At 47.9% G+C, this 25966-nt stretch overlaps 1 protein-coding gene across 1 annotated transcript in view; it reads left to right on the forward strand.

The window, feature by feature from the left end:
- Positions 1-836: 836 nt before the first annotated feature.
- Positions 837-25966, forward strand: part of VCP (valosin containing protein) — a 31440-nt gene continuing 6310 nt past the window's right edge. Inside the window, exons 1-14 of the mRNA XM_056547203.1 lie at positions 837-1093; positions 8866-8977; positions 10301-10473; positions 12995-13137; positions 16605-16735; positions 16830-16961; positions 17038-17140; positions 18989-19122; positions 19224-19359; positions 19456-19568; positions 22049-22213; positions 22295-22417; positions 23470-23682; positions 23768-24076. Coding sequence (XP_056403178.1) covers positions 876-1093; positions 8866-8977; positions 10301-10473; positions 12995-13137; positions 16605-16735; positions 16830-16961; positions 17038-17140; positions 18989-19122; positions 19224-19359; positions 19456-19568; positions 22049-22213; positions 22295-22417; positions 23470-23682; positions 23768-24076 — 2205 coding nt within the window. The 5' untranslated portion in view covers positions 837-875. The remainder of the gene's footprint in view (positions 1094-8865; positions 8978-10300; positions 10474-12994; positions 13138-16604; positions 16736-16829; positions 16962-17037; positions 17141-18988; positions 19123-19223; positions 19360-19455; positions 19569-22048; positions 22214-22294; positions 22418-23469; positions 23683-23767; positions 24077-25966) is intronic.

A 25966-nucleotide genomic window follows, 5' to 3' on the forward strand; every position in this document is an offset into this window, starting at 1 on the left:
ATTGTACTATAGATGAATAGACCGTAATATATATGAATAGACTGTAATATAGATGTATTTTATAGATGTACAGATATAGATGTATTATAGATGTATAGACTGTAATATATAGATAGACATATATATATATATATATATATATATATATATATATATATATATATATATATAACTAGACTGCAATATAGATGTATATATTGTACTACTGATGAATAGACTGTAATATAGATGTATTTTATGTACAGATATAGATGTATAGACTGTAATATATATATATATATATATAACTAGACTGTAATATAGACGTATATATTGTACTACACATGAATAGACTGTAATATAGATGTATTTTATGTACAGATATAGATGTATTATAGATGTATAGACTGTAATATATATATATATATATATATATATATATAACTAGACTGTAATATAGACGTATATATTGTACTACACATGAATAGACTGTAATACAGAAGGGCCCAGACACGACCATGACTAATCAATTACAGCACTGATGTATGGCTGCTGTTTTGATTGACAGCTCTTCCAGCCAATGAATAATTATCAGGCGCCTCAGCCAATCACCTTCAGCCAGATAACAGCTTCCTCCAACCACAGAATTTCCTTTCACTACCTCCTATACTTAACCACGCCTCCTATCAATATTCTCTCCCAATCAGCAGCAGCGGATTATCTGTTGCTAGGCAGCTCTTTGTCACTGAAGCGAGTACCAGAAGCAGTCATCCAATAAAAGGCGGTCACCAGGTGCGGGATCTTTACCACGTGATTTTTTTTCTAGTTTCCGCCCCCACTATCTTTGGCAGCCTGTGATTGGCCACGGAGCGGGAACGCATGCGCGTAAGCGGTGAATGACGCAGCTCTTTGCCCTGCCGCAAGCTCCTCCCCCGCCGCAGTCAGTCACACAGTCAGAGACACCGGGCGCCGAACGTTCACCGCCAGCGTGTACCGGAGTCAGGGGGCGGAGCAGCCAGAGCAAGCGAGAATCCCGGGACTCGTCACCATCCAGCTCGTCAGCAGCGGCGGCGGGGCGCACGGCCCGGACTCTGAGGATGGCTTCCGGATCAGAGTGAGTGAGGGGCGCCGGTAGGCCTCGCTGGTCAGCGCCGCGGAGGGGGGGAGGCCGGGGCCTGTTCTACTGACTCATCCCGGTGAGGGGGAAGGGGGGAGCTGCTGTTCTCGGTGAGGAGGACGGAGTCCAGCGAAGACTGGTGATCCCGGCCTGTGAGCTCCGCTCCCCGCATCCTGCTGTGTCATGCAGGCCCCAACCCCCCGGGGCCCGAACACCGCGGCCTGCAACCGCCTGGGGGCGTAGTCACAGGGATTAGGCTCCTCCCCTCTGTTTAGGGGAACGTAAGACTGATGGGCCCCGGGGGCCACACTACTCATTGTTACTAAACATGAGTTGTAGGAGCAGGAAGCTCTCCATAATGGTGTATGGGATAGTTATGTATACACGTGGGGTAGATACGGAGATATATATATATATATATATATATATATATATATATACACTGATTCTCCCCCCCCACCCCCCCCCCCCCCCCAACTACTCTATGCTGTGCCAGCCGGGGACCATCCTGTACCCACCACCAGTCAGAAAGAAATCACCTTAAACCAATCTCTGGTCCCGAACTTCATGGGGTGAAAAGGGTGAAATTGGGCCCCCAGCTTATCAACCCCCCCCCCGTGTGTGTCTGGGCCCCCAGCTTGTCATGACTCCTCCCCCCCCGGTGTGTGTCTGGGCCCCCAGCTTGTCATGACTCCTCCCCCCGTGTGTGTCTGGGCCCCCAGCTTGTCATGACTCCTCCCCCCCGGTGTGTGTCTGGGCCCCCAGCTTGTCATGACTCCTCCCCCCGTGTGTGTCTGGGCCCCCAGCTTGTCATGACTCCTCCCCCCCGGTGTGTCTGGGCCCCCAGCTTGTCATGACTCCTCCCCCCGGTGTGTGTCTGGGCCCCCAGCTTGTCATGACTCCTCCCCCCGGTGTGTGTCTGGGCCCCCAGCTTGTCATGACTCCTCCCCCCGGTGTGTGTCTGGGCCCCCAGCTTGTCATGACTCCTCCCCCCGGTGTGTGTCTGGGCCCCCAGCTTGTCAGGACTCCTCCCCCCCGGTGTGTGTCTGGGCCCCCAGCTTGTCAGGACTCCTCCCCCCCGGTGTGTGTCTGGGGCCCCCAGCTTGTCATGACTCCTCCCCCCCGGTGTGTCTGGGCCCCCAGCTTGTCATGACTCCTCCCCCCCGGTGTGTGTCTGGGGCCCCCAGCTTGTCATGACTCCTCCCCCCCCCCCTGGTGTGTGTCTGGGCCCCCAGCTTGTCAGGACTCCTTTTCCGGTGTGTCTGGGCCCCCAGCTTGTCAGGACTCCTCCCCCCGTTGTGTCTGGGCCCCCAGCTTGTCAGGACTCCTCCCCCCGTTGTGTCTGGGCCCCCAGCTTGTCAGGACTCCTCCCCCCGGTGTGTCTGGGCCCCCAGCTTGTCAGGACTCCTCCCCCCGGTGTGTGTCTGGGCCCCCAGCTTGTCAGGACTCCTCCCCCCGGTGTGTGTCTGGGCCCCCAGCTTGTCAGAACTCCTCCCTCCCCCCTGGTGTGTGTCTGGGGCCCCCAGCTTGTCAGGACTCCTCCCCCCCCCCCCCTGGTGTGTGTCTGGGGCCCCCAGCTTGTCAGGACTCCTCCCCCCCCCCCGGTGTGTGTCTGGGGCCCCCAGCTTGTCAGGACTCCTCCCCCGCCCGGTGTGTGTCTGGGGCCCCCAGCTTGTCAGGACTCCTCCCCCCCCCCCCCTGGTGTGTGTCTGGGGCCCCCAGCTTGTCAGGACTCCTCCCCCGCCCGGTGTGTGTCTGGGGCCCCCAGCTTGTCAGGACTCCTCCCCCCCCCCCCTGGTGTGTGTCTGGGGCCCCCAGCTTGTCAGGACTCCTCCCCCCGGTGTGTGTCTGGGGCCCCCAGCTTGTCAGGACTCCTCCCCCCGGTGTGTGTCTGGGGCCCCCAGCTTGTCAGGACTCCTTCTCCCCCCCCCCCCTGGTGTGTGTCTGGGGCCCCCAGCTTGTCAGGACTCCTTCTCCCCCCCCCCCCCTGGTGTGTGTCTGGGGCCCCCAGCTTGTCAGGACTCCTTCTCCCCCCCCCCCCTGGTGTGTGTCTGGGGCCCCCAGCTTGTCAGGACTCCTCCCCCCCCCTGGTGTGTGTCTGGGGCCCCCAGCTTGTCAGGACTCCTCCCCCCCCCTGGTGTGTGTCTGGGGCCCCCAGCTTGTCAGGACTCCTCCCCCCCCCCCTGGTGTGTGTCTGGGGCCCCCAGCTTGTCAGGACTCCTCCCCCCCCCCTGGTGTGTGTCTGGGGCCCCCAGCTTGTCAGGACTCCTCCCCCCCCCTGGTGTGTGTCTGGGGCCCCAGCTTGTCAGGACTCCTCCCCCCGGTGTGTCTGGGCCCCAGCTTGTCATGACTCCTCCCCCCCGGTGTGTCTGGGCCCCCAGCTTGTCATGACTTCCCCCCCCCCCCCCCCCCCATAACTGAAGTCGATACCTTCAAATGACACCAATAAAAAGTGCAGCTAATCCCGCAAAAAATAAGCCCCCACTCAATGCGTCGGACGAAAAAAAAAGAAAGTTCTGACACACAGAATAAATAGAACATCACTTTTACCACCCAGCAACCTCCATGTGGTGCATTAAATGGGGGGGGGGGGGGGGGTAATAAAGTGGTTTGGCTATTAAAGGACATGGAGGAAACAAACATTGGCTTGGTCCTTAAGGGGTTAAGGACCCACATGTCATTGTACACGGACAGTTACAGCAGTGGGTTGTAGATTAAACAAGTAACTTTTTTTTTATAATATAATTTGTTACTTTTATTTGGGGGGGGAAAAAAAACTTTTGACTTTATGGAATATTGTTAAAATATGAATTAATATGGGAATAACCCTTATGTCTCCGCTCACTGACAACAACCTGTGATTAGAGATGAGCGAACTTACAGTAAATTCGATTCGTCACGAACTTCTCGGCTCGGCGGTTGATGACTTATCCTGCATAAATTAGTTCAGCTTTCTGGTGCTCTGGTGGGCTGGAAAAGGTGGATACAGTCCTAGGAAAGAGTCTCCTAGGACTGTATCCACCTTTTCCAGCCCACCGGAAAGCTGAACTAATTTATGCAGGATAAGTCATCAACCGCCGAGCCGAGAAGTTCGTGACGAATTGAATTTACTGTAAGTTCGCTCATCTCTAGTTGTATCACTAGAACAGTGGTCTTCAAACTGTGGCCCTCCAGATGTTGCAAAACTACAATTCCCAGCATGCCCGGACAGCCTTTGGCTGTCCAGGCATGCTGGGAGTTGTAGTTTTGCAACATCTGGAGGGCCACAGTTTGAAGACCGCTGCACTAGAATGACTGCTGACATAACATAGCAGGTTTGTGGCAAGCGTACAATTTATTTATTTTATTTTTTTAAATGTGGTGTTTTTTTTTTTTTTTTTTTTTTTTTTTTTTACATTGCTGGCTCCTTGGGTTTTAATGGTTGGTGCTGAAAGTCACAAATATCAAGAATTCCACAAGACACTATTATATAGGTGTAAAATATCATAGATCGGCAGGGTCATAGTAGTGTGTGTGTCCTCCACGTGCCCGTATGACCTCCCTACAATGCCTGGGCATGATCCTGATGAGGTGGCGGATAGTCTGTGGTTGCAACGTGGCATTGGTGGATGGAGCGAGACATGATGTCCCAGATGTGCTCAATCGGATTCAGGTCTGGGGAACGAGCGGCCCAGTCCATACCATCAATGCCTTCCTCTTGTAGGAACTGCTGACACAATCCAGCCACATGAGGTCTAGCATTGTCTTGCATTAGGAGGAACCCAGGGCTACCGCACCAGCATATGGTCTCACAAGAGGTCTGAGGACCTCATCTCGGTACCTAATGGCAGTCAGGCTACCTCTGCCCCCCCCCCCCACACACACACCATTACTGACCCACCGCCAAACCAGTCATGCTGGAGGATGTTGCAGGCAGCAGAACGTTCTCCACGGTGTCTCCAGACTCTGTCACATGTGCTCAGTGTGAACCTGCTTTCATCTGTGAAGAGCACAGGGCGCCAGTGCCCTTGCCAAACTTGGTGTTCTCTGGTAAATGCCAAACGTCCTGCGTGGTGTTGGGCTGTAAGCACAACCCCCACCTGTGGATGCCACCCTCATACCACCCTCATGGAGTCTGTTTCTGACCATTTGAGTAGATACATGCACATTTGTGGTCTGCTGGAGGTCATTTTGCAGGGCTCTGGCAGTGATCCTCCTGCTCCTCCTTGCACAAAGGCAGAGGTAGTGGTCCTGCTGCTGGGTTGTTGCCCTCCTACGGCCTCCTCCATGTCTCCTGATGTACTGGCCTGCCCCCTTGTAGCGCCTCCATGCTCTGGACAATACGCTGACAGACACAGCAAACCTTCTTGCCACAGCTCACATTGATGTGCCATCCTGGATGACATGTACTACCTGAGCCACTTGTGTGGGTTGTAGACTCCGCCTCATGCTACCACTAGAGTGAAAGCACCGCCAGCATTCAAAAGTGACCAAAACATCAGCCAGGAAGCATAGGAACTGAGAAGTGGTCTGTGGTCACCACCTGCAGAACCACTCCTTTATTGGGGGTGTCTTGCTAATTGCCTATAATTTCCACCTGTTGTCTGTTCCATTTGCACAATAGCATGTGAAATTGATTGTCAATCAGTGTTGCTTCCTGAGTGGACAGTGGGATTTCACAGAAGTGTCATTGACTTGGAGTTACATTGTGTTGTTTAAGTGTTCACTTTATTATTTTGAGCAGTGTATAATTAGGAAAATAACATAATAAAAAGATATATATATATATATATATATATATATATATATATATATATATACACACACACCACCACTTGGTAAAAAAATGCAAATTGTAGCAACTACTGGTTACTTCCATTTCAGTACAAGGGCAAAAATATAATGAATAAAATAAGAGTGGACTGAAATAGAAGTAACCCTTTAAGTTGCTACAATTTGCATTTTTTTTTTTTTACCAAGTGGTTGTTTGTATATTTTTATGTTCTTTTCCTATGTATATTTATGGTGTATTAGTGTGTTCACTGGTCCTGTGACCCTGCTGATCTATGATATTTTCCATACTCCAGTAGAAATTATTATTTTTTTTTTAAATCAACGTGCCAGAAAGTTACAAATGAGCAAATTACTTCTATTTAAAAAAAAACAAAAAAAAAATATCTTAATCCTTCCAGTACTTATTAGCTGCTGTATAATACAGAGGAAGTTTTTTTTTTTTTTTCTTCTCTTTGTCTGACCACAGTGCTCTCTGCTGACATCTCTGTCCATGTCAGGAACTGTCCCGTGTACAAGCAAATCCCCATAGCAAACCTCTCCTGTTCTGGACAGTACCTGACATGGACAGAGGTGTCTGCAGAGAGCACTGTGGTCAGACAGAAAGGAAATCTAAAAAAGGGGGGGGGGGAAACTTCCTCTGTAGTATACAGCAGCTGATAAGTACTGGAAGGATTAAGACTTTTAAATGGAAGTCAATTACAAATCTTTTTTAACTTTCTGGCACCAGTTGTTTAAAAAAAAGAAAAAAAAAAAAGATTGCTTTCCACTGGAGTACCCCTTTAATTGTCAGCCGTGAGGCCAAGGTGTCACCCCAGCTGTGCCAGTAGGTAAGATCTATACAAGATTCTTCTCTCATTCTACTTCCCTATGGATTACATATTTTTATAGACTAGTGTTTCCGAACCAGGGTGCCTCCAGCTGTTGCAAAACTACAACTCCCAGCATGCCCGGACAGCCTTCGGCTGTCCGGGCATTCTGGGAGTTGTAGTTTTGCAACAGCTGGAGGCACCCTGGTTCGGAAACACTGCCTTGAGCAGTCACTACTGTAAACCAAAAGCTGTCCGAGCATGCTGGGAGTTGTAGTTTTGCAACAGCTGGAGGCACCCTGGTTCGGAAACACTGCCTTGAGCAGTCACTACTGTATACCAAAAGCTGTCCGGGCATGCTGGGAGTTGTAGTTTTTTTATTTTTATTTTTTTTTAACAGCTGCAGGCAACCTTCTTAGGAAATAGACCTGCGCCCTGGCCCCTGTGTGTGGTGACAGGTGATCCCCGTGTATTGTTACGTTGCCAGGTGGAGTCCTCTCTCTTTGTCCTGAGTAGGAGCGGCCATGCTGGTGCAGCTTCTCCTTAGCCTTCACTTTCATTTCGTAATGTAACTAAACTCGCCCCTGGAATTACCCTCAGTGACAGCTCAGGACATTGTCACCCACAAAGCCACCTAAATCTACCCCTGCAATGGCAGACGATGCAAAGGTCAGACTGTGACGCCCCTCCCCCCCCCGGTCTGCTGACTATAGCATTAATACTGTGATGGGCCTGACAAGTAACCTCATACAGTACAGCTTTACCAGTAGTGTAGACTCTGTATTTGCCACAGCAGCGTGCACCCGTGTATTAGGTAGTTGTGCTGGCTGTGATCCACCATATACACATGTGCAGGGCTATTGAATGGAGCCAATACCCCCAGACTAGAGATGAGCGAATTTACAGTAAATTCGATTCGTCACGAACTTCTCGGCTCGGCAGTTGATGACTTTTCCTGCATAAATTAGTTCAGCTTTCAGGTGCTCCCGTGGGCTGGAAAAGGTGGATACAGTCCTAGGAAAGAGTCTCCTAGGACTGTATCCACCTTTTCCAGCCCACCGGAGCACCGGAAAGCTGAACTAATTTATGCAAGATAACTCATCAACTGCCGAGCCGAGAAGTTTGTGACGAATCGAATTTACTGTAAGTTCGCTCATAAGGACAGTGGTAAATTGTCACTAGAGTGAATAAAGCTGCATTTCGCCTTTTCTTCTGGGACATCCGAACATTTGCAAGACGGACCCTAGGACAGTGTTTCCCAATTGGTGTGCCTCCAGCTGTTGCAAAACTACAACTCCCAGCATGCTGGGAGTTGTAGTTTTGCAACAGCTGGAGGCACTCTGGTTGGGAAACACGGACCTAGAAAGTGAATCTTTATTGCTTAGTAAACAACTCTTCTCCATTCTCATGATCGATGGGGTCCCAGCAGCCGGTACCACACTTAGGCTGCGTTCACACGGCCGTCTAGACCCGTCCTGTTCTTCTCCCGTCAAAAATAAAAACGGACAATGACGGATGTTATCCCTTGGGATCTGTTATTGTTCAGTTAATAAACCAAAAAAATATATATTTTTTTTCTGTTCTGAGCATGCTCAGAATTAAAAACGGATCCAAAAAACAGATTGAAAAAAAAAAAAAAACGTATGCAAACGGGTGACCTTAAAGGCTCATCCGTTTTCCATAGACTTCACTGTTAAATTTATTTTATCTGTTTTTTTTTTTTTTGTTTTTTTCCGACGGAGGAAAAAATGCTGCATGTGCCGTTTTTTTCTTCTGCCGTCAAAAAAAGAGTGCAGAAGTACAAACGGATGTAAACGGATTGTTAAAAAAAAAAAAAAAAACATTGACATGAATGGGATTTTTTTAAAAACAGTTTTTAATTCGTTTACAGCCTGCAAGAACTGAACCGAAACTGGGATTAAAAAAAAAATGTAAAAAAAAACGGGGCCGGCCGTGTGAACGCACCCTTAGCTACGATAGATAATTTTTAATCTTGTGTATCTGTCAAATATCTGGCATTGTTGTCTGTTGTATCGAGTGTCTTTGAGCTGTGCCAACGGCTCTCTGGGGTTGTAGTTTTTGCAATATCTGGAGGGCCACAGTTTGGGGACCACTTCCCTAGTATCTCAGGGGTTTGCATGAAGCTCCACATTAGTCTGATCTCACCTTTTCTTTCTTCCTCCTCCACAGAACTAAAAGCGATGACTTATCCACCGCTATCCTAAAGCAGAAGAGCCGACCAAACCGGTTGATCGTAGATGAAGCGATCAATGAGGACAACAGCGTAGTGTCCCTGTCTCAGGTGCGTGAGCCATTTCCCATGCTTTAGGGGTGCGTTCACACGGAGGGATTTACTCGAGTAATTCCGCTCGCTTATTCCTCTCCAATTCAGTCAGCAGTGGAAAACCCAATAGAGTGTAATTGTATTCCCGCTCCTCAGGTCACACTGAGGAATTTCTGCAAGCGGAATTCAGGCGCTGAATTCTGTTCCGCATGAAGAATGAACATGTTCGTTCTTCATGCGGAATCCGCGTCTTTGTCCCATAGAAATCAATTATTTTTATTTTTTTTAATTCAGCAGAATTTGCGCGGAATTTCCGTTCAAAGAAAAAAAAAAGGGAAATTCTAATTAGTGGTTATCGTCCAGCAAAAAAAAAAAAAAAAAAAAAATCCTCCTATATTTCTGGGTGGAATTCTGCACGGAAAAATAAAATGGAAATTCCACTGTAGCATTTTTAAGCGAGAACCCCTCGCCAACCCTAAGGGTACGTTCACACGTGCGTATTTTTGCTGCTGATTTTGCTGCCCATTGACTTCAATGGGTAAAATAGGAAAAACTGAATACTTTTTTTATTGGGGGAGAGGATTTTTCACATTTTTGTTTTAACATTTTTTTTACTTTTACACTTATGTCCCCATAGGGGACTATTTATAGCAATCATTTGATTGCTAATACTGTGCAGTGCTATGCATAGGGCATAGCACTGATCAGTATTATCGGTGATCTTCTGCTCTGGTCTGCTCGATCTAAGACCAGAGCAGAAGACCCCGGGAGACAGCCGAAACCAGGTGAGGGGACCTCCGGCCGCCATGCTGGATGATCAGATCCCCGCAGATTCCCTGATCTGTATTGGTCACGGCATCTGAGGGGTTTATGGCGGACATCCGCGCGATCGCAGATGTCTGCCATTACCTGCCATGCATGAGGCGAGCACCGTTCTGATGCTCGCGATCATAGCGGCGCGTAAATGTACGTCATGGTGCGTTAAGTACCACGGCACTATGACATACATTTACGTCCATTGTCGTTAAGGGGTTAAAGTAGAATTTCCAAACCTGGTGTCCTGTACCATTCACCAGTAGATGTAGGGTGACCCTATAACTGCTGAGAATTCGCTTATACAGTCAGGACTGCTATAAATCAAGAATGGTCATTGTCCTGGACAGTAGCGAGCGCCCAGACAAGAATAATGAAATGGTCGCGTATTCAGAGACCAACCATGAATTTTACATTCTCAGTATTTTAGCAAGAACTCGGCACTAGATAAGTTAAGATTCTCATGGAAGGCGGCATATTAGGGCAGGTATGTGAGTGTCTGGGGTATAACTGTAATGATCTTTACAGGGTAAAATGGACGAACTTCAGCTGTTCCGAGGCGACACTGTGCTGCTTAAGGGAAAGAAGAGGAGGGAAGCTGTGTGCATTGTTCTTTCTGATGACACCTGCTCGGACGAGAAGATCCGTATGAACCGCGTTGTGCGTAACAACCTGAGGGTGCGGCTTGGAGACGTAATAAGGTGAGTCTTACAGCCCTGGGCAAGGTGTTGACATTATCTGTCAGAAATGTCATTCACTGCATGGGCACCTCTGTTTTAGGCCTGTGTTTCCCAACCAGGGCGCCTCCAGCTGTTGCAAAACTACAACTCCCAGCATGTTGTACTATATAGTAGGATATAATATAGGCCAGTGTTTCCCAACCAGGGCGCCTCCAGCTGCTGCAAAACTAGAACTCCCAGAATGTTGCACTATATAGTAGGATATAATATAGGCCAGTGTTTCCTAACCAGGGTGCCTCCAGCTGTTGCCAAACTACAACTCCCAGAATGTTGGACTATATAGTAATATATAATATAGGCCAGTGTTTCCCAATCAGGGTGCCTCCAGCTGTTGCCAAACTACAACTCCCAGCATGCCCGTACATCCAAATTCACTAAAGTATAACGTGAGTCAAAGGCAGTGTTTCCCAACCAGGGTGCCTCCAGCTGGCCAGATAGATATGACCCCCAGCAGGTAGAAAGGCCCCCGGATAAGTTTCAACCAGGGTGCCTCCAGCTGTTGCAAAACTACAACTCCCAGCATGCCCGGACAGCCTTCGGCTGTCCGGGCCTGCTGGGAGTTGTAGTTTTGCAACAGCTGGAGGCACCATGGTTGGGAAGCACTGCCCTATAGTAGATAGGTTAACCCCTAGTGGTAGGCATGTCATCCCTTATATAGTAAGTAGCCATGTTTGAGTAGGTAACTCACTGCTATTACATCTCCTTGCTGCCTGCGGGGACTTCCTGGCGTAGGTGCGCGCAGCGAGTGACATCATCGAACGTGCTGCGCAGGACGCCAGGAAGGCTCGCCATAGGCTGGGGCAAGACATTCTTTCCCCGTCATATGTGAATTCTTCCGCCATTTAGCACTGCTTGCCCGAAGCATTGCTAAATGCCTGACAAATTCACTGCATGTCCCGGGTGTCGGGCGATACAATCCCCACCTCCCTGCAACTGAACCTATAAGGCCCCAATGTTGCATCCAGAAAGAACAACAAGTGGAACATGTGGTGATGTAAAGTGCGAGGACGAGTGCCCTGCTGAGACCCCACATGTTATGTCTCCTCCATGTGACTTTCTCAGGGGTGTTGTGGGGGTCTTGGACACCTTTCTTTAGTTCCCATAGTATATTGTAGACCTGCACTACCTAAGTGGGGGGGACTTTTTTCTCTGCTCATATATTTTGGATAGAATGGTCTGTGACCGGGGACTCCTCATATAAATTCTGCGTGCCTGTGCTCTGGTGTCACGGTTGGAATTTATGGTTGGTCTCTGTTTGTATAACATGAACCCTGTGCTGCATTTCTCAATACTGACTGTCAGCTTCAGTATACAGAGGGCAGGGGCCGGGGACAATAATGGCTTTTCTTAATGGTTCAACTGTTTGTAGGGGCCTCTAACCTTTCAGATGACTGTAAGGTAGATAACATATGTATTATGCCTGATTGGGGGGGGGGGGGGGGGGGGGGGGAAACACATTTTCAGGAAATCGTGATAAGCTGTCTGATCACGGGGGTCCCGTCGCTGGGACCCCCACGATCTCTGTGCAGCAACCAGCGTTCTTATAGAACACGGGAGTGCAGGGGGCGCGATGTCACGGCCATGCCTCTCGTGACGTCACACCGCACCCCCTCCCCCTCCCATAGACCTTGCATTGAGGGGGTGTGGTGTGACGTCAAGAAGGGCAGTGAAGGGTAGTGAAGTCACTACCACCTGCTCCCAAGCGTTCTGAACAAGATGTTATGAATGCTGGGGCAGCGGAGTACCCCCTTTAAGCAGTCAGTTCTTTTTATTTTATTTTATTTTTTCAGCCAAAACAGCAGCCTATGAGCTGCGTACAGTTCTGCCTGTCATCGATGGAATCCGTCAGCAAGTGTCAGATATCACCCCCCCCAACATGTCAGATATCCCCTCACCCCCCCCCTAACATGTCAGATATCACCCCCCCCTAACATGTCAGATATCACCCCCCCCCTAACATGTCAGATATCACCCCCCCCCAACATGTCAGATATCACCCCCCCCAACATGTCAGATATCACCCCCCCCCCTAACATGTCAGATATCACCCCCCCCCCCTAACATGTCAGATATCCCCCCCCCAACATGTCAGATATCACCCCCCCCCAACATGTCAGATATCACCCCCCCCCAACATGTCAGATATCACCCCCCCCCCCCTGACATGTCAGATATCACCCCCCCCCCTAACATGTCAGATATCATTCACCCCCCCCCCCCCTAACATGTCAGATATCATTCACCCCCCCCCCCCCTAACATGTCAGATATCATTCACCCCCCCCCCCTAACATGTCAGATATCATTCACCCCCCCCCCCCCTAACATGTCAGAGATCATCAGAGTGACATTGTGCAGACATTGTGCTGTGTAATGTAAATTCTGTCCATCCTGGGGCCTTTGTTCATTAATGTAACCTCTGATCCCTCTTACTACATTGTGCACTTACTTATTTATTGTCTCTTAATCTCCTTTTTGTGCAGCATTCAGCCCTGTCCCGATGTGAAGTATGGAAAACGGATCCATGTGTTGCCTATAGATGACACTGTGGAGGGGATCACTGGAAACCTGTTTGAAGTGTATCTGAAGCCTTACTTCCTGGAAGCTTACAGACCGATCAGAAAAGGTATTGATCCTCCCCTGTGTACACTGTCTGTCACCCCTATGAGATCAGTAATAGTTTTCCCATAATGGTTGTAGATCAGCTTCACCCTTGTAGCATCTTACTAGTGGCGATTGTTTCTTCTTTCCTTTTGTATAAAGTAAACACAGAGAATATGGGGAAAAAACTGTTTAAGGACCTTCCTGTTCAGCCGGTCAGTGGCCACAGCGGTGTCCTACCTCAGGCACTGCTTAGCTGAGCAGGATGGTCCCTGTGTGACAGGCTCTCAGCAGACATAACAAGTGAGGAGTAGCTGTCCCCTGACCTAACTACAGGTGTATTTTTATTTTTTCTAACTTTTTAGATGCCTCAATCAAATTTGACTCTGTCATTCCCGCGGAATTTTGCGATTGGAATGACGCGCTGTGAACATAAACATCAATGTGAATGGGTTTCCGCAAAACCCATTCACACTGAGCAGTCTCATCGGCGGACAATTCTGCCGCTGAAATTGTTCCGCGCAAAGAAAGAACATGTTCATTCGTTGTGCAGAAGTCTGCGAGCACTGCATAGCCAACAATTGTGACGGCGCAGTGCCCTGCGGTCCTACCATCAAAGTATTTCAGCGGCAGCCGCCATAATGGAATCTCCGCTCGTGGAATTCTGCGAGCAGAGATTCAGTTCTCCGTAGTGTGAACGTACCCTTAAAGGGTTAATGCCTGACATCAAGCATGATAGCAGCCATTACTCACTGACTGAACCGAGCTCTGTTCTAAGTCCCCTATCATGGCCAGAACATACAAGTATGCCCTGGGTCATCTGGGGGTTAATAACTCTTGGTGCCACGTCTCCTCAGTCCAAGTGTGGTCACTGAGTGTTAATTGTAATAAATGGCAAATAAAGTGTTTGCTCTAATAAGTTTATAGATGTTTTAGAGAGACATGTGACTAACTAGTGCAGTGGTTCTCAACCTTTTTGGAGACTGTACCCACAAAGGCTGAAAGTATGTCTGCGGGTACCCCTCGTGCTTAAATTCATGTGGAACTTATGTGCGAGGGGTACCTGCTGACTAAAGGCGTGTGCTTACCTTTATTCTAATGCGATACTTAATCCCCTTGTGCCATTATTCCCCCTCCATCTTAATCCCCTTGTGCCATTATTAACCGATATGGCAAAAGGAAATCAGGGAGGGGGAATAATGGCACAAGGGGATAAAGATGGAGGGGGAATCATTCCCCAACCCTCCTCCCTCCATCTTAATCCCCCTGTGCCATAATTCCCCCCTCCTTCCCATACACTTTTTTTAAAAATTTTTTTTTTTTGTTACCCGGGTAACGTTCCCGGAGTCCTGTTCGGCACCGCACAGAAGGGTGATGTCCTCATGCGCTCTGCGGCACCTTCGTGCAACGTCAGGGGACGTCACACGTCTCCCCAGCAACCACGTAGCTGCGGTCGCGATACTTTAGAGAGCTGCCGCAGCCATTCCCCGCAATGCGCTGGCTAATGCATGGCCGGTATTTGTCAGCACATTGCGTTTATCCCTAGGGGTACGCGTACGACCGGTTGAGAATCCCTGCTCTAGTATAAAAAGACAAACTGGACACTAAAAATGTGCACACAATACATTCCTGGCCGTTCCTTCTATGTATTCCTGGAGAACTGTTCCGCTTCACCCCATCTACTCATTCCCATTCTGACCTGACTGTATTACATCAGGCTGCAGCACAAGTTCTGCCTGACTGCTCTGGTGTGATGGAACCACTGCCATCAGCCTGCAAATAGACCCCATGAGGAAATTAGGAATGTGCAGGACATCCTGGAAACTCTGTATATTTTATCTTTGTTTGCTCCTGTGATCTTTCCTGATGTTGCTCACATCCTGGTCAGTGCTCCCTGGTTCTCTCCCCAGACCAGATTGCAGACACAAGAGAAATAAAATAAGTGAGTGATGAAACTACGTCTGTGGCGTTCCATAAGCCCTAATGGACTGTAAACTGGTTTAAAGGGGTACTCCGCTGCTCAGCGTTTGGAACAAACTGTTCCGTACGCTGGAGCTGGCATTGGGGGAGAGTGACCTCATAGCCCCACCCCCTCAATGCAAGTCTATGGGAGGGGGCGTGACTGTCGTCACGCCCCCTCCCATAGACTTGCATTGAGGGGGCAGGGCTATGACATCACAAGCTCTTGACTCGTGAACAGTTTATTCCAAATGCTGAGCAGCGGAGTACCCCTTTAAGTCTGGGCTACGCGTCCATGTGACATAAGAACACAGTGTTTCACTGCTAAAATTGCAAATAGCGATTGTGGTTAGAGATGAGCGAACTTACAGTAAATTCGATTCGTCACGAACTTCTCGGCTCGGCAGTTGATGACTTTTCCTGCATAAATTAGTTCAGCTTTCCGGTGCTCCCATGGGCTGGAAAAGATGGATACAGTCCTAGGAGACTCTTTCCTAGGACTGTATCCACCTTTTCCAGCCCACCGGAGCACCGGAAAGCTGAACTAATTTATGCAGGAAAAGTCATCAACTGCCGAGCCGAGAAGTTCGTGACGAATCGAATTTACTGTAAGTTCGCTCATCTCTGATTGTGGTCTTGCAGAAATTCAGCAAGATTGGATTTCTGCCGACTGTCTTGTCGTCATGACTTGCAGACTACAACGTGACTAACATTACAATCTTATGTTGTACAAACACCAGTCGTCATGTAGCTCTAGGATTATCAAAAAGGTCTCGTAGAATCAAAGACTGAGATTGTATGACAGGATGGAGGGTAATTAACATTGTAAGGCAGTGCTTCCCAGCCAGGGTGCCTCCAGCTCCTTCCGCTGTCCGGGCATGCTGGCAGTTGAAGTTTTGCAACAGCTGGAGGCACCCTGGTTGGGAAGCACGGGTGCAAGGATTATGTTAAATACTTTTTTTTTATTTTTTTATTTTTTTTTTATAAATATATCAACTGGCTCCAGAAAGTTTAACAGATTTGTAAATTACCTCTATTAAAAAAAAAATCTAAATCCTACCAGTACTTATCAGCTGCTGAAGTTGAGTTGTTCTATTCTGTCTGACAACAGTGCTCTCTGCTGGCACCTCTGTCTGTCTCAGGAACTGTTCAGAGCCGGAGGTTTGCTATGGAGATTTCCCCCTACTCTAGACAGTTCCTGAGACAGACAGACAGATGTCAGCAGAGAGCACTGTGGTCAGACAGAATAGAACAGCTCAACTTCAGCAGCTGATAAGTACTAGAAGAATTAATATTTCTTTAATAGAAGTTATTTACAAATCTGTTAAACCTTCTGCAGCCAGTTGATATGAAAATGATTATATATATATTTTTTCCTCATGGAATACCCTTTTAAGTTTTTATTACTGTGTAGGGGTAAACTGGCACATTTTCTGTGTCTGTACTTGCACAAGTTTATTATTTTCATATTTGCACATCTTTGGTTTCACAATTGACCTCTCAGGCTTTGACTTTACTTGTGTCGTCCTACAGGTGACATTTTCCTTGTGCGCGGGGGCATGCGTGCCGTGGAGTTCAAGGTGGTGGAGACGGATCCCAGCCCGTATTGTATTGTGGCCCCGGATACTGTAATCCACTGTGAAGGAGAGCCTATTAAACGGGAGGTAGGAGCTGATGTCTCTTATTACTGGAATCTAATCTCTAGGGACAGGCCTCATGTATTTTACCATTTACTGATGAGATTTCTTGTTCTCTCAGGATGAAGAGGAGTCTCTGAATGAAGTGGGTTATGATGACATTGGGGGCTGCAGGAAGCAATTGGCCCAGATCAAGGAGATGGTAGAGCTCCCGCTCAGACACCCCGCACTATTCAAGGCTATTGGTGTGAAGGTAATTTCTGAGGCTGAGAACATGTAGAGATGTCCTGTGTGTTACATCATCTCATGGCATTTGTCTTGTAATGCAGCCACCCCGCGGTATCTTACTGTACGGACCTCCAGGAACTGGAAAAACCCTCATTGCTCGAGCTGTCGCTAATGAAACCGGAGCGTTCTTCTTCCTCATTAATGGTGAGACTTTCTCTTCCTTATTATTTGGGAAAGTACCTTTTTTTTTTTTTTTTTTTTTTTTTTTTTATAGCAGCAAAAAATGTATTAAATATAACTCAAAAGGTCAATTAAAGTAGATCACAGCCCTTTTAGACCTTTGTTTAGATCAAGTTAAAAACAATTTCTTTGTATGCATTAAAAGGATTCTCATAACTATAAATGTGACTACACATTCGTGACACCTCCCAAAATAATATCTTAATAACTGATTTTATCAATAATAAAGGATAAACACAGGCGAGTGAGACCTCATCGCACTAAGGTCACAATAAACTATCTTACAACTGCGACAATCTGTTAACTTGATCTAAACAAAGTTCCTTTTAGCACAGTCAGTTTTTGTTTCTGTTTAACACCTACTGTGTGCAAAGTGTAAACCAGCAAGAAAAGAAGCAGTTTTGTGTTTTTTGTCTTTTTTTTTTTTTTTTTTTTTCTCTATACAATACAGCGGCATTTTTGAAGTGTCATTTGTTTTATCCCAGCTCAGCTACATCCATCCATACTAAACCCTTAGCTGGATCATGTCATCTCTAGTATGACATGCTTTACTGTGCAGATAGGATGCCTTTGTTTCCTGTGAACTACAGGATTATATTCTTCTCTACAGGCAGCTCAGACCCTTCTCACACAGCTTCCCCCCCTCCCCCCCCCCAAAAAAAAAAGTGTACTACAGATGGCTTCTACAGGACATAAATGATAACAGGAGTGCAGTCATATAGTAGATAAGTCTATACAGTGATCAGCTACAGAGTTATAAACCTCTCTATGAGCAGCTTGACATTGATGTCCAGGCAAGCTTGGAGTTGTAGTTTTGCAACAGCTGGAGGCACCCTACTTTAAAGTGTAAGTTGGGGGACAGATGATCTGTCACTGATCTACCACTCACTGCTCTAAGTACTGTAGTAATGAGACTTCACCCCCCCCCCCCTTGCCAGATGCATCTTTGAAAATGTAGGCTGCATCAGGAGAGCCATTTCATAGGGGAAATAGGAAATAAAATGTCCCATATATGCGATGTCAAATGAATAATATCCTATGCTGCACTGTATAAGAAAAACTATTGTTAGATCTTCATATGTGCCGTACAGAAGCAGTCAGTTATTGCTGTCATTGTTTCCATTCACTGCTTTGTACAGCTTTTCTGAATGTCCCAGGGAACTGCCCGAACACATGCAGTCTTTCAGATCAGATTTCTTAATGTTGTAAACATAATCTGTCCTTACGGGAGATGGATTGATGTATAGTGTGTGTGTGTGTGTGTGTGTGTGTGTATATATGTATGTGTGTGTGTGTGTGTGTGTATATATGTATGTAAATATATATATATATATATATATATATATATATATATATATATATATATATATATATATATATATATATATATATATATATATATATATATATATATATATATAATATGTATGTGCAGGGCTTAAAGGGGTACTCCGCTGCTCAGCATTTGGAACAAACTGTTCTGAACGCCGGCTCCGGGAGCTCGTGACATCATAGCCCCGCCCCTTCATGATGTCACACCTCACCCCCTCAATGCAAGTCTATGGGAGGGGGCGTGACGGCCGTCACGCCCCCTCCCATAGACTTGCATTGAGGGGGCGGGGCGTGACATCAAGAAGGGGCGGGGCTATGACGTCACGGGCTCCCGGCTCCAGCGTTCGGAACAGTTTGTTCCAAACGCTGTGCAGCGGAGTACCCCTTTAATGTGTATTCAATCACCAGAATATTTCCAGTCCATCTTTGATTATTTACGGTTAGCTGACTGGTTTACGAACCTTTTATTCCTAAATTTAGGACCTGAGATTATGAGTAAATTGGCTGGAGAGTCAGAAAGCAACCTGCGCAAAGCCTTTGAAGAAGCGGAGAAGAATGCCCCTGCCATCATCTTTATAGATGAACTGGACGCCATTGCCCCTAAGAGAGAGAAGGTACGTATCCTTCCATCTTCCTTGTGTCGTCGCTGATCCTTTATTGTCTTCTCAGGTCATGATGTTGCAGTTGGGATCATTTTTCTGTTCCTCCCTTGTAGACACACGGAGAAGTTGAGCGCAGAATTGTGTCCCAGCTCTTAACGCTTATGGACGGCTTGAAACAGAGGGCGCACGTCATTGTGATGGCTGCCACCAACCGACCTAACAGCATAGACCCGGCACTTAGACGCTTCGGTAAGACCCAATAGTTACTGTGACTGTAGTGGAAGGTGGTTAGGATGGCCCCGTCGTCTTATCCGATCGTTGTTTTAATCCATGTTATCCCTTCAGGCCGTTTTGACAGGGAGGTGGACATCGGAATCCCTGATGCTACAGGCAGACTGGAAATTCTACAGATTCACACAAAGAATATGAAATTGTCAGATGATGTTGATCTAGAACAGGTAAGAAATCTTCCATGCGGGGAAAGTGACCTCTTACAAGCAGAGACTTTACTTGTGTTTACTGAAGTGTCCTGCACGTTGGTTCCCATAGAAATACAGTGATCCCTCAATTTACAATGGCCTCAACTAGAGCTGGGCGCTATGACCAAATATGTGTATCACAGTATGGCGGTTCCACGGTAAATAACGGTATTTCTTTCACCCCTGCCAGTGCTGTTCTGCTCCCCCCCCCCCCCCCCCCCCCAATTATCAGCCCAGTGGGGTACTACTCACATATGTCACCCGCAAGCACTGCCCTCCTCCAGCCGGCGCTGGAACTCTATACTGTATGGCAGTGGTCTCCAACCTGCGGACCTCCAGCTGTTGCAATACTACAACTCCCAGCATGCCCGGACAGCCAACGGCTGTAGTTTTGCAACAGCTGGAGGTCCGCAGGTTGGAGACCACTGGCATACAGTATAGAGTTCCAGCGCCGGCTGGAGGAGGGCAGTGCTTGCGGGTGAAATATGTGAGTAGTACCCCGCTGGGCTGATAATTAATTGGGGGGGGAGCAGAACAGCGCTGGCGGGTCACGTATGATTAGTTCCCCGATGTGGGGGTAGCGCTGCGCTGGGCTGATAATTCATTCCCAAGAGGGAGGGGCCCAACTGGAATTGCGGTATGGGGAAAAATTCATATCGTGCAGCCTCAAATTTTCGGTGTTCGGTATGAACCGGTATACCGCCCAGCCCTAGCCTCAACATACAATAGTTTCAACATATAATGGTCTTTTCTGGACATCGTAACTTGAGTCCAGATCTGTGAAATGTGTCAATGGCTGGAAGAACTGACCAATCAGAATGGACATTAACTGGTAAAACCCCTGTATTACTGAAATACATGCACTGATTGGTGTCTGGTAGTGCCCCCTACAGTACAGGGAGGTATTACATGTTCTGTACTACTCTTTACCTGTATTACTGAAGTGTATGCACTGACTGGTGTCTGGTAGCGCCCCCTACAGTACAGGGAGGTATTACATGTTCTGTGCTATTTACCTGTATTACTGAAGTGTATGCAGTGACTGGTGTCTGGTAGCGCCCCCTACAGTACAGGGAGGTATTACATGTTCTGTTCTACTCTTTACCTGTATTACTGAAGTGTATGCACTGACTGGTGTCTGGTAGTGCCCTCTACAGTACAGGGAGGTATTACATGTTCTGTACTACTCTTTACCTGTATTACTGAAGTGTATGCACTGACTGGTGTCTGGTAGCGCCCCCTACAGTACAGGGAGGTATTACATGTTCTGTACTACTCTTTACCTGTATTACTGAAGTGTATGCAGTGACTGGTGTCTGGTAGCGCCCCCTACAGTACAGGGAGGTATTACATGTTCTGTTCTACTCTTTACCTGTATTACTGAAGTGTATGCACTGACTGGTGTCTGGTAGCACCCCCTACAGTACAGGGAGGTATTACATGTTCTGTACTATTCTTTACCTGTATTACTGAAGTGTATGCACTGACTGGTGTCTGGTAGCGCCCCCTACAGTACAGGGAGGTATTACATGTTCTGTACTCTTTACCTGTGCCAGGGTTAGCTGCTCCTTTGGACACCAAGTAAGGGCGGCTCCACGTCACTTTTTAGGACATTGCGTGTACTGTACAGGACCCTGAAGAAGCTCCTGTCCTCTACATAGAACAGCGTTTCCCAACCAGGGTGCCTCCAGCTGTTGCAAAGCTAAAAGTTGTAGTTTTGCAACAGCTGGAGACACCCTGGTTGGGAAACGGTGACATACAATGATTTACTACTCCCAGCAGATCTTTCTTACTTTTATATGTAAGGATTTGCTTTATCTATATTAGTTATCTACTTATTTTTCTTTAATCACTTTTTCCTATTTTTGGATGACATTTTGGGTCTTCAGAACCAATTACCAGGTTTCCATAGAGTTATGGTCCCAACATATAATGGTCCCAACATACAATGGTCGTCCTGGAACAACTAATACTGTAACTTGAGGGACACTGTACATGGGGTGTGTTGGACACAGATCTGGGCCGTGGTCAGCGGTAATCCGTGCATGAAGAAAGCCGGGGTGCCGGGCAGGGGGTCCAAGCAGTCAAACCTGGGGATAAGATGTTCTGCACTGGAGTACCCCTTTAATTTTTCTCGCATGGCTTCTGTATTTTGGCTTAGTTTTTGTTAAATAATCATTGACCAGGTGTAACTTGTCATGTGGTGATGGTCAGATATGACTGTGTTTACCTTTCAATTCAAGTATCAGGAGATTTTCCTTTTTGTCCTGATATTTATAACCATAGAATTCCCAAAAGGTGCACGTTCTTTTTCTCGTGACTGTATAGGGTCATGTCAGCGAATGTTGCTTGTGATATAAAGACCCTTTTACTAGAAATGACAATACCTCTTCCCCTCTTTCCATAGTTTAGTGGTCGTTGTGAACACTAACCCTTTGTCTTGCGCTCTTGTCGTGTAGGTTGCCAATGAGACTCACGGTCACGTTGGTGCTGATCTGGCTGCTCTGTGCTCAGAGGCTGCGCTCCAAGCTATCCGCAAGAAGATGGACCTCATCGACTTGGAGGATGAAACCATAGATGCTGAAGTAATGAATTCATTGGCTGTCACTATGGATGACTTCAGGGTATGTGAGCGTTTTTTTTCCGGTCTTCTGTTGTGTTGTCCTGAGTTAGAAGAGTAACATAATTTCTTTAACCTCTCATAGTGGGCACTTAGTCAGAGCAATCCGTCAGCGCTGCGTGAGACTGTGGTTGAAGTGCCGCAGGTCACCTGGGAAGATATCGGTGGTTTAGAAGATGTGAAGAGGGAGCTGCAGGAGCTGGTACAGGTGAGTGGTCTGTGGTCATCTTAACATTTAGGTGTGTGTACAATGACTTGTAGAACGTGTCCTCCATATCAGTTTTCCTGCATTCTGGGCTTTAGACCTAATTTTTTATTTTTTTTTATACCGGAGCTTTTCAAACTTTTCATGTTGGTAACACTTTTTTTTAGATGTTCATAGACTCCCTCCTCTCTGTACCGCCAATTGCACGTATCACATTGCGCGTGGACGACGTGCAGCATGATACCAGTATCAGCATTAAAAATGTGGCTGCTACCCCCTGTGCAATTTCATCTCACCCTTAACCATGTGTCACTTCATTCCCCTCTCTATCACCCCCTGTGCCAGATCACACACACATATATATATACGGCTCCTCCTCTCCTGTGCCATTTCATCCCCCCCCCATGCCCCCCCTCTTGATCACTCTCCTGTGCCACATCATTACCCCTTTATCCTGACCTGTGCATTTCATCCCCCTCTGATCCCCCACCCCTGTCATTTTATTTCTCTTGTACCATTTTAATCCCTCCGCCCCCCCCGCCCCATGCCACATCATTCATAAAACCTATCCCCTTCCCTCCTGGTCCCCTGCTGTGCATTACCTGTCCTGTGTCCCCCGGTATGCTCTGGCAGGCTCAGTTGCTGGGGCTCAGCGTCCTCTGCGTTGCACTGGGGCACATCAGGGCCATCACTAGTCAGTGCCGACAGAGGCAGATGCTCACTGATTTAAAGTGGCTGCGGCCCGTGCTTCAAATTTTGAATAATGAATCCCTTACATGGTGAAATATACAATGTGGCACTGCTGGCAGCACATCAGTGTCTTAGTAGGTTGGCTAACATGGAGGTCATCCACTGCCCTCATAGCCAGATCACTCAGTACAGCAGTGTTTCCCAACCAGGGTTTGTCCAGCTGTTGAAAAACTAAAACTCCCAGCATGCTTTTGTCTGGGCATGCTGAGAGTTGTAGTTTTGGATTAGCTGGAGACCCCCTGGTTGGGAAACAGCATTGAGCTCTAAACTATATCTTCTGACATGTTTTTCCTTGTCTTTTTTAGTATCCTGTGGAACATCCAGACAAGTTCTTGAAGTTCGGTATGACCCCATCTAAAGGTGTGCTGTTTTATGGGCCGCCTGGATGTGGTAAGACCTTGTTAGCCAAGGCTATTGCCAACGAATGCCAGGCCAACTTCATCTCCATCAAAGGCCCCGAGCTGCTCACTATGTGGTTTGGAGAGTCTGAAGCCAACGTCAGAGAGATTTTTGACAAGGTAAGAGCTGGCGGCCGGATATTTGATGCTGTCAGCAGGAGACTCTTCACCCTTCCCGCGTTAATACTTGTTTGTTGTCCTGCAGGCTCGACAGGCCGCTCCCTGCGTCCTCTTCTTTGATGAATTGGACTCCATTGCCAAGGCCCGTGGAGGTAACGTTGGCGATGGCGGTGGAGCCGCTGACAGAGTCATCAACCAAATCCTGACTGAGATGGATGGAATGTCTACCAAAAAGAACGTCTTTATCATTGGCGCCACCAACAGACCCGACATCATCGACCCGGCCATCCTGCGTCCTGGGCGTCTGGATCAGCTCATCTACATCCCACTGCCAGATGAGAAGTCCCGCATTGCCATCCTAAAGGCCAACCTGAGGAAGTCTCCAGTGGCCAAGGCAAATATTTTTATTCTTTATAATAATAATTATATAATATTTTTAAATGGATTAATATTTTTATTAATATTTCTCGGTCGCCTCATTGGGGGACACAGAGACCATGGGTATTATGCTGCTGCCACTAGGCAAAAAATTAAATCTGCTCCTCCCAGCAGGATATACCTGCCCACTGGCTCAGAGCTAATAAGCTTAGTGTCAGCAGGAGGCAGACACAGGTCTGGAGCTCTCTCCAGACCTTATCTTCTCTTTTTATTATTTTCTAGCTAGGACTGTACAGTTTGATTTTTTTCTTGGTTGGGCAACAGGAGCATGGCGCTGCCTGATGGTGCACGGTGCATAGATTATGGGCTTTCAGCCCCTTCTCGTCAACTGTCAGTGCCTGGCAGTAGTACCCTGGGTCCCCCACATGCCCCTGCCTGCCTCACTGTGGCAGCTTGGCATGTTGCAGCATGGCCTTTAGCTGACTGAAGACGTATGTGTGAGTATAGGAAAATGGAGTCCATGGGTGAGTATGAACACACCTTCCCCGCCACATGGAGGGCACAGTCTGGTGGACTGTCCATCACCCCACCCTGGGCTTGTCGCCCTTGATGGGGGAATGATAAACCTGTTTCTGCAGGTTCAGTGCACCTCACATATTGGAATGTTTGGATTTTGATCCGTGTATTGCGGCACCAGCCCTGGATGGATGTTCTTCGCGTGTTTACATAGTGAGTGCCATTAAGCCTGTTCCCTGCTCTACCGGCCACCCTTACTGCATCCGCCTCCGTGACTGCAGTCCCAGTGTCCCACTTCCTGGGTGAAGTGACTGACGGGGTGCCCCTGGGTGGGCACTCTCTGCGAACTCCTTGTGGGTGGTCGTGGTCCTTTCCAACGCCCATGGAGGATGTGCCGTCTGCCGCAGCTGCTATTCCGGTACTCCACTGTGTGTGAGAGTAAACCGCTGTACAATGGACCCTCTATACCATCCATGGCGGTTGGGTCGACTGCTGCTGCAGCTGCTGTCCCGGTACTCCCACTGTGAGTGAAAGTTGACCGTTGTACCATGGACACTCTACACCATCCTTAGAGGTTGTGACGTCTGCCGTGTCCTTTGTCGCAGCTTCGGTACCCTGCTATATGTCAGTTGACTGCTGTTCTTTAGCCCTCTGCCATGCCCTTGGAGGATGTGATATCTGCCGCATCCACGGCTGCAGTCCTGGTGCATCACGGCAGTGCTGGTGCATTGTCGGGAGGGTGTCCCTCCATGCACCCAGGTTTCCCCAACGTCCATGGGAGCGTCCCTTTACCACATTTGTGGCTGAATTCCGGACCCTGCTTCCGGTGGTAGACAACCAAACGTTGTGTCCCTGCTGGGGCAATGGACCTTCTATGGCGGCAGCATGGGTGATGTCCCATTGGTTTGCAGGCAAGATCTGCTTTTAGTTCAAGGGTTCCAGTGGGTTACCTTGCGTATTCCTAGGGCGCTCTTTGATATGGCATCCACCTTTCCCCCCAAGAGAGGGGGAGTATTGTTGGCCTTCCAGTGCCACTGGTTCACGTGTTTACACAGCACAGGCTCGGCGGTGGGAACCCTGATCTGGTACAGCCATTTCTTTTCCCTCCTTTTGGGTGGAGTTGTTTGCAGTGTCCCTGCCATTGCTGAGGTACATCCATGTCAAGGATTAGTTGGTTCCAACTCTGGCCTGTCCCCGGTTTGCATTCCCCACCCCAGGGGAGGCGCTTTAGTGGTCTAGGTAGGCCTTCTGCTCTGACTACTCTATTTGTCTTATCTTTCGTACTATGGACAGGTGGTATTAGTGGTCCGGCTATGCACTACTATTACCTCCTATGGGATGCCTAGCGTTGCTCAGACAGTCTTGGCGCCCCCATGGAGTTGGGGTGGAG

The sequence above is a fragment of the Hyla sarda genome, chromosome 1 (assembly GCF_029499605.1).
Source record: "Hyla sarda isolate aHylSar1 chromosome 1, aHylSar1.hap1, whole genome shotgun sequence".
Classification (NCBI taxonomy): Eukaryota; Metazoa; Chordata; class Amphibia; order Anura; family Hylidae; genus Hyla; species Hyla sarda.